Source organism: Poecilia formosa, unplaced genomic scaffold (assembly GCF_000485575.1).
Source record: "Poecilia formosa unplaced genomic scaffold, Poecilia_formosa-5.1.2 Scaffold67, whole genome shotgun sequence".
Taxonomy (NCBI): Eukaryota; Metazoa; Chordata; class Actinopteri; order Cyprinodontiformes; family Poeciliidae; genus Poecilia; species Poecilia formosa.
In genome coordinates, this window is record NW_006800006.1 from 766,622 (window position 1) to 775,377 (window position 8,756).

An 8,756-nucleotide genomic window follows, 5' to 3' on the forward strand; every position below is an offset into this window, starting at 1 on the left:
GCGCACACGCACGCACACACACACACACACACACACACACACACACGTAGGAATTAAATAATTACATTGAGGTTACAGTGGCAACAAACTTCCCACAGTGTGATAGTAACTTTTTTAATCATGTTGCTCTTTATTGGGACGGCCAAGACTGTTGGTATCAGGAGTGGATAAAAAATGTATCATTTATTGAAATAAATGACTATGCCAATAAATACTGCTTCCAATATCATTTAGGTTATTTCTAGTGATGGTATATTAATAATTGCATAACAACAGGAAAAGGTCATTGGGATTTAGGGCATCAGAAATTAGGTCATTTTATACAACAGAACTTCTGCAGGAACATCGTTACTGTAAGTCTGTTCTTTAATGAGGGTTAGACAACTGGTTTACTAGATTTAATTAAACAAGATTGAATACAAACAAACTCGACACTTTTTAGATTTTTTTTCACAATAAGGTTTCCATCTATGTAACAGATGGTTTGCCTTGGCTTAGCAAACAAAAACACACTGAATGTTGTGATTTTAACTGGACAAAATGTTAAAAAGTTTGGGTTATAAATATTCTTGGCAGGTTCTGCATATTTCTGAATGCTCTCCACCTACCGCATGTTGGGACGTCTGTCCAAACTCCAGCTCTACAAAAGACAGATTTCTTGGTGGCTCCTTCCTTTGTTGTGTATCCATCTTTACACTGATACTCCACTTCTGAGTCTTGAGCAAATACCTCCTGAAAATCCTGATTAATGATGGTGGCATTGGGGCTCCTAGGAGGCTGGCTGCAGGTTGGAGGACTTTCTGTAAAAACGAAAATTAAACACACAAGTTTTTTGAGAAAAACAATCAGAAGTCACAGATTCCATTACAAAATGTATCATCAAAGATGAGAAATCCGACTAAATCTCTGACCACTATTCTATTTACTGCTCAGTCTTAAACTAAAATGCATAAAAGTACTTAAAGAAAATCTTTTCAGTGAATAAATGAAACACTTACTAATACAGACTGGGATATGGAACCATAAGCCACCCAGACATGCGCTTGTTCCCCACCAGCCTCTTCCCTCTGCTTTGTATCCATCAATGCAGGAATAACTGATCTTTGTTCCATGAGGATATGATTCCTGCACCGGGAGAAGAAAACCTGCTTCCAGGCTCGGAGCGCTGCAAGGCTGTGGACCTTGAGCTGATCGACCACAACAGACAAAAGTCAGACACGTCTTCAGAAATATCCCATATCAGATGTTCATTACTTACCATGCAGCAGCCCAGGAACCCAAAGCAGAAGAGCAAATTCAAGACACCTCACCTCCATGTTGTCAAGAATCAAATCACCCAGAGAATGAAGAGTCAGGGACCAAGATCAGTTAATTATTACTGAACATTTCTGTGGAACAAGAAGTGAAGAAATAGTCAACCGTATGTCAAAGCATAACTTTCACTGTGGCAAACAAATCAGATCAGCAAAAATCTGTCAGAATGTTTACTGTCCTGATGTGAAGCTGGTTTCCTGGACTGCTGTGATCAGAGGTCAGGATTGAACAAACACCAAACACTGGAGATGAACCGACTTTACAAAACACCAAACTACTAACAGATACTGATTGACTTTGTATCTTATAATCTGGTAATGAACTTCAATGAATGAATACAGCAGCTGGGAACGGATATTTGCAATAGAAAGTTCCTATAAGACCAGATGGAAGTAAGTGTATTGTGTCATCTTGGTAGGATGCTGGTGAGCAGCGTTACACAGGAGCAGCACAACCAAAGATTAAGTTTCTTTATAGGGCCACTTGTTTTGGATCATTTGGGGGCAAAAGTGTTAATTAAGTGTAAATGTCACTCACAGAATACAAATTGTGAAATCGTACTTAATATTTCACGATTCACTAAATTGTAAAAAAGTTTTGCTGGGTAAATTTGTCTCCTTTGAATATTTGGGACTTGAGTTAAAAGGTCAGACTTTAGTGAACTCTGACCTGTTATAGGCATTGATTATGAGTCTATAATTCTGGTGGAGGCTGTGATAAACCTCAAAACTTTGGTTTGACTCAACATGTTAAGAGGCAACACACACACACACACACACACACACACACACACACACTAGGACACACTCTGGACTTGATTACCAGTAATGGTGTGAATAATTCCAAGGTCTCTGTAAAAATGTCGCCCTGTCTGATCATTTCTCTGTTGTCTTTGAAAGCACAATATCTGTTGACTCACTTAGAAATGTTTACAGACAACACAGCTGAAACATTTGACTAAATTTACTCTTCCACCTCGCTTTTATAATTTCCACTCTAAAATTTCAGACATCATTTCTTCCATTTCTCCAGTTAAAGTGAAGAAATCTTTTTGGTGAACTGCTCCGCTGGTAAGACGTGAAAGAAACCTTTTTATTAAAGGGCTGAATGTAGGTGGAATAAAACTCAACTTCACTTTCATTGTGAAATCAACAAAGAGAGAATTTATCACCCAACACTGAAACATGCAGAGGAAACGTTCTTTGTGGAAATGAAAACCAACAATGTTCGTGCCGTGTGCCACAGTGGACAGGCTCACACACCTTCCTGTGACTGTACCACCTAAACTCCAACGAACTAAAAAACATTTGGTTTGGGTGGACAGGCGACTGCACACAGCAGTCATATTTAGAAATCTTAGTCATTGTAACCTTTTTAAACATGTAACGAGGTTTAATTGCTGTGATATTGATCTTATAGAGCCATCGGTGAAAATTGAACCTCTCAAAAAGCAGACCTGGATATTTTTCATATTTATGTTATCCACAAACTGTTCTTGTGAGCAAAAGTAACCAGGAAAATATATACAGTCAGTCCATTAAACCGGGATAAAAGTCAGTGGATTTTCACTTTGTGTTAAATCATCACCTGGAGAAAGTTTGGCAGCTCAGTGGCTCCACCCTGCAGAGAGCCTGATCAGGGTCACAGGATCGGCTGCAGCTTCCATCAACAGCACGAGATTTCACCAACCATAGATGGACAGAGCTGAAAATCATTTCTAACACAATGTGAGGGTGAACAAAACAAAGGATACCCTGAAGTCTTGTTGAAATATTTTATTTTAAGTAAAATCAAGCATTTTATATTTGCTGTCAACCAACAATCAACAGAATTTAAATACAAAAAGAAAAAGTTTCCTTCCAGGTGTTTCTGACAGAAATCTCTCCGTCACTTCATTCTCTGTTGGTGGTGGATGAATCCAAAGCCAGGAAATGTTACAGTCTTATGGTAAATCTGCAAACATTCTAATAAGAAGACAACAAATAAACTGAATGTAGGAGTGATTAACAATTCACAGACAAACTGTCTAAGGATGATGTGATTATTGGAAAGATGTGTCCAAAAATAACACTTACTCGAGCAATGTCTACTCTGTGGCAACCTAGAAATATTCAAACAGAGGTCAGAGGTCATTTATAAATGTTGGATTTTTGATGTGAGAATAATGTAAAAAAAATATAATAATTTGAATTTGATGGATTGTATTTTTTTAATCTCACATGATGAATACAGAATTAAGTCATTTTTAAATTTTTGTTTCTAAATTAAAACTCAACTGAACAAACAATACACATGTCCTTCTGCTTTATTAAAGCTCCTTTTGGTTTCATGTTATAGTTTTTAAATCAAATTGTCAATTCAACTTCTCCCCTCAAACCAAGTTGAAATTGAATTTAAAATCGAGAGCGATGTTTTACTTTGGTTTTACTATTTAAAGCCCTTTAAAATGAATTATATCCTACGTGTTAAACATGTCAAAGATAACATGTAAGCAAAATAAGTTTAAATATCATGTTACTCACACTCAGTTGCATCTATTATTCCATTAGAGCACCTAGCAAACATCCAGTAGTCCGGCCAATGTCTACAATCAATCTCCTTTGTCTCTCCATCCTTTATGCTGATCTGTGAAGTTTGGCCAACATTGAGTCTACTCAGGTCCAACACACAGGATCGAACTGCAGGAACATTAAAGAAACAAAATAATAAACTGTTTAGAAAAGAACCTTGACACATATGAACAAAATCAGAACTGATGTGTTTATATTGACAGATGGTTAGTTGTGGTCATGAGTCATAATTACAACAGACTAAACCAAAAAGAGCCAGCAGCATGTTGCTGTTACAATATCCTGACTGATTATTTATTTCGACTATAGTAACCTTTTCCAGGAAGTAGCATAGTGTACAATAAATCAATCTATTAATTGATCATGTACATTTCAGCAACAAGGCAGTTTGAAGTGCTTTACATCATGAAAACCTGAACTCATCATAAACACATCATACAGTCACCAATTGTGAAACCAGAAGCAAATATTACATTTTGTCAAGTTCCATTTTTAAATTCATCAATACGCATCATCTATGTTGGTCAACGTTCCATTTCTTCTGGGTCAAAAGCAGCTCTAAGCAGGCGGGTTTTTAGTCTTGATTTAGAAAAACTCAGCGTTTCAGCTGTTTTTCAGTTTTCTAGAAGTTTGTTCCAGATTTGTGGCGCATTAGCCTGGCCCTTGTCTTCCTGCACTATTCCACTCAATTCAAATCTTGCTTACTATCTTAGAATAGTAGTCTGCCTGTAGTTTTAGCGATGGCAGCGGCGGAAGTGAACTAAGCCGTTTGGTCCATGTTGGCCGTACTTCCAAATGTTGAATTAATGTTAACAGTCGCCTCTTTCAGGTCCATCCTCCTCTTTTCGTGGTGGAGGATGGTTGTTTACAGCACAGGCAATTTCTGGTAAACTTCATAGCACTGAAATGGCGCGTTTCATGTCAGCGCCAAATGATTGGGTGACAGACCTATAGGAAGCAATAGTTTCTCAATAGCCCAGAGCCCAGACTCTCTGCAAAGCTAATAGCTTAGGACAAAGGGTTTGGTTTCTACCAGATTTTTGGTGCATAAAAGCTGAATGCTGCTTCTCCATGTTTGATTCTGGTTCTGGGGATGAAGAGCAGATCAGAACCAACAGCAGATCTTTAATGTGTTGTGGCTACAAAATGTAGTTGTAATAACTACAAACCAGCAGACTCTACATTGTTCCTCTTTAGGTACGATCCAGTCACTTCCATTTCCAGTCATTATGACCACCAGAACTGGGACGAGACCAGACCCAGAAACCTGTATCGATTTTTTATTTATTTATTTTAAATAGTTGATTATTCCCAGTTTTTTATTTCCGTCATCTCTCACATTACGCTCCTTCACATCTTAAGCCATGTTTCAACCAAGTGACCTGAAAAATTTTACTCAGGAATGTACATTTTTGGAACCTTCCATTTTCTGCTGAGCCTCTCCACTGTAGAGTCCACAGCCAGCAGAATATATTAGTTACAGTGTCTTTGTCCACTTACTGCATGATTGTGCTTCAGTCCAGGTTCCATTTTGGCAAGTGATAGATCCTCTGTTATTTGCTTGACCTGTAGTGTATCCGTCCTCACACTGATACTCTAGCTGATAGTTTTGGCCGTAAGCCTCCTTGGGCTCCTGATTGATGATAACTGCATAGGGGATTTTATCAGGCTCATCACATGCATCACTGCTTCCTGTAAAATAAAAATGCGATCTTGAGGACAAAGACAAAAACTGCTATTGGTTCTTTAACTGAGTAATTATTTACTTGTGTCCCTTTAATGTTTCAGCTCAAACATGCGATGGACTCACTCTCACAAACAGGCAGAGGAGACCATCTTCCATTTGAGCAATGAATTCTGCCGGAGCGGAGTCTCATGTCAAACCCATCTTCACAGGTGACCGCGATCTCGTCCTGGTTTTCATACCAGCCCCTTTGTGCTTCTTTGTACTTCCCATTTTCAATAGCAGGTGGAAGGCAGGCGCTACTATCTGAGAAAAGTAGGAATTAGATCATTTGTTTGAAGATACTAGCCACAGTCTGCATGCTGGGTGACTTAGTATTTTGCTCTGTATTGAGAGGATCTAAGGCTGTCAGTAAGAAGAGTGGATAAAGAAAGTAAATGACTGTCAGAAAGTTCAGCATCCAATTTCATTTAGCGTAATTTACAGAACTATATTTTTCAGTTTTACTCATTTTGTAATTAAAAATAAATTTATAATTAAATGAGTAAAATTAATTAATTTCCATTTATCATCTAAATCTGGTTTTTGGTTCCGTTTAGCTACAACACCTTCCTGGAGGGGGACAGTGGCTGGAGATGATGCACTTGCCCCGTTTAAAGCGCGACCAGAAAATGATTCGCAGACGAGCAGAAAGCGGAGATTCGACGAGTTTTGAGGGCGAGGAGGAAGGTTTGAGAAAGCACGATGAATATTTGGAAAAGAGGAGAAGCTTCGAGTACAAGCATTTCAAGTTTTGAAAAGAAAAATATGAAGTCCTGCATTCTAACTGAAAATGTGAGCACAAATACACTCCTGATCAAAATCTTAAGACCAGTCAAAAAATTGCATTGATGGATTGTTTGAAGTCATCAACAAGAATGGTGGAGCTACTCATTGCTGAGTCCTTTTTTTTTTTGACACTGAGATCTCTGTTGGGGGGGGTTTTGAGCTATGGTCTTAAACTTTTGATCAGCTGAAAAAAACAAGGTTGAAGGGAAAAGCAAGTTTCAAAAAAATCCCCGCCCAAAAAGTCCTGGCCCCTGCAACGAATTTTTCCTTTAACATTGTGAAGCTCTACTTAGAACCTTCTTAAGATCCAATAGTGCAAAATGCAAATTCTTGCAATTTTCTGACTGGTCTTAAGATTTTCAACAGGAGTGTATTAAAAGTGTTCAGAACAAACGACATAAAATCCTGCTTTCAGACGGAAAATGTGTGCTCTCAACTTACGGCAGAAAATGCCCCCCATAACTCCAGCTTGAGCGTCCTGATACGCCCACGTTGGGAGAAAAACAACAACCATGGCAAACGAGAATGAGGATTAAGTTGTTAATGTGCTGGCTCTGGTCGGACAACAACTTTTAAAACCGATAGACACACTCTGCCATTAGCATACAAGAAGAAGTGCAAACATTCTATAGGCGTGTTATTGTGCCCTCTACTGCGCATGCGTGACACTTTCAGGTCGTTTGCCATTCACACTGGAGAATTGGGTCTCTTCAGGCTGCAGTGTGTGAACGTAGCTTAAGAACATTTGATATATGATATGTGACATGGGTCGTTGCAGAGAATATTGCTGTTGAGAACACTGCCTGCAAACATGAATCTTCAGTTCAGTAAAATCCACTTCTCTGCTGGGTTTTACAGTCCAACAAGCCCTGTGGGACATCCAGTACTCACCTATACACTGAGGGGTAGGAGTCCATTTGCCGTTCTGGCACGTGCTTGTTGCCCACCAGCCCTCCACCACAGGCTTAAATCCGGTTTCACAGCTATAAGTCAATGTTTGTCCATGATTGTAGTTTTTTCGCTGTGGGACAAAATAGCCATCAGTGAGTCTGGGGGGACCACAAGCTGTGTGAGCTGAAAGAAAGTCACAGAAAAATCAGTCAGTAAATTGTTCCTTTTTATTAACAAGTGGATAAAAATAAATGGGTAGCGGAGGGAAACGTTCTCACCGTGCAGAAAGCCAGGAAGCCAAGCCAGAAGCACAAATCCCAGAGACCTCACACACATTTTGTCAGGAATAACAAAGTTCCTCTGTGGATTGGGACAAAATCCCAGCTCCAGACAGAAGTAGTTAATAATTATTCAGGGCAGATTTCCAAAGTTAGGAAATCTGGAGTAAACAGTAGTTCTGCCAAAGCAGTGCAAACAATTTTTTTACAACAAAAAAAGCACTTGTAATCAATAAAATATTCTTTAAATATTTCTAAATTAGTTATGAAAAACCAAATAAAATATAGCATCTGCTCATCTCCACATTGGGTTAGTTATGCAATCATAATCTATTCTCTAAAGGCAGGCGGATGATGTTTGGATTCGATCAAAGGGCTCACATTTATTTATTAGGACACCAAATTTCACAATAATTGCATTCAGAGGTCAGGGTTGTTCCCCCACGCAGCCAGGCCACCGTCACACTGTTGGGAAAAACAGTTAAAAAAAAAAAAAAAAAAAAAACAAATCCAAGAAAAAAAGGAATCAAGGTTAACGCAACCTTCGTGGGTCCGGTTTAAATTTTTATTTTTTTTGCCACTGGAAACATTTAGAATACATATCAGATTGGATTCACGTTCACTGATTTGGGATTTGACAGGACAAACACGCAGTAAAGTCAACAGGTTTGCCAGCAGCCTGAATGAAGTTAAACCTTTTAACAGGTTCTGTTTGAATAGAACAAGTAGTTCACCATGTCTCCAGTAGGTGGTGGTGTTGCCTCAGATTTATAAGAGTAATGCTTGGCATGGTCTCAGTTTGGAAGCAGAGTAAAAATACTCTATAGATAGAAGAGTGTTATATGTCATTTAGGGAAAAAAATTAAACAAAAAATATTCAACAGGAATTATTTTTTTTGTTAAAATAGAAAATCATTAATTATTACTACTGCTCCTGCAATAATACAACATATTATGATAGTTATGATTTCATACATTCCATATACTTACTCATTTTGATACATATACAATTTTGGAATTGATAACTTTTAAGAAATTTAATAAAATTTTCAAGTTAAATATTCTTATTGTGAAAATATTTTTAACAGTTATGCTGCGGTGCCGACTAGTGAAGAACTGATGGCAAATTATAAGATTGCAGTTATCCCTGTTTCTTGTGCATTTTTTCTACCAAATGTTTTCCTTCCACTC

The 8,756-nt window shown here is 38.2% G+C and overlaps 1 protein-coding gene and 1 long non-coding RNA gene across 3 annotated transcripts; both read right to left on the reverse strand.

Moving 5' to 3' along the window:
* Positions 1-32: 32 nt before the first annotated feature.
* Positions 33-1,849, reverse strand: LOC103139980 (uncharacterized). Its single transcript, XR_476462.2, has 3 exons — positions 1,259-1,849; positions 999-1,187; positions 33-800 (listed from the first exon to the last, which is right to left on the reverse strand). It is a non-coding gene; the product is annotated as an uncharacterized LOC103139980 (long non-coding RNA).
* A 1,225-nt stretch (positions 1,850-3,074) lies between these two features.
* LOC103139981 (complement factor H-related protein 2-like) lies at positions 3,075-7,674 on the reverse strand. 2 transcript variants are annotated; one of them, XM_007554877.2, is made up of 7 exons: positions 7,566-7,674; positions 7,288-7,470; positions 5,695-5,874; positions 5,385-5,576; positions 3,837-3,992; positions 3,390-3,415; positions 3,075-3,278 (listed from the first exon to the last, which is right to left on the reverse strand). In XM_007554877.2, the coding sequence occupies exons 1-7, from the start codon at positions 7,621-7,623 to the stop codon at positions 3,249-3,251; spliced, it is 825 nt and encodes a 274-aa protein (XP_007554939.2). In that variant the 5' UTR covers positions 7,624-7,674; the 3' UTR covers positions 3,075-3,248. The 2 variants fall into 2 exon arrangements, with proteins under 2 accessions (XP_007554939.2, XP_016528342.1); XM_016672856.1 differs by having other exon boundaries at positions 3,837-4,001.
* Positions 7,675-8,756: the final 1,082 nt, after the last annotated feature.

Coding starts and splice junctions, on each gene's coding strand:
- LOC103139981 (XM_016672856.1), bottom strand. CDS start 7,623: ATGTGTGTGAGGTCTCTGGGATTTGTGCTTCTGGCTTGGCTTCCTGGC. Junction 7,471..7,565: donor GCTTCCTGGCTTTCTGCACG/GTGAGAACGTTT, acceptor ACTTTCTTTCAG/CTCACACAGCTTGTGGTCCC. Junction 3,279..3,389: donor ACAGAGTAGACATTGCTCGA/GTAAGTGTTATT, acceptor TCTTCTTATTAG/AATGTTTGCAGATTTACCAT.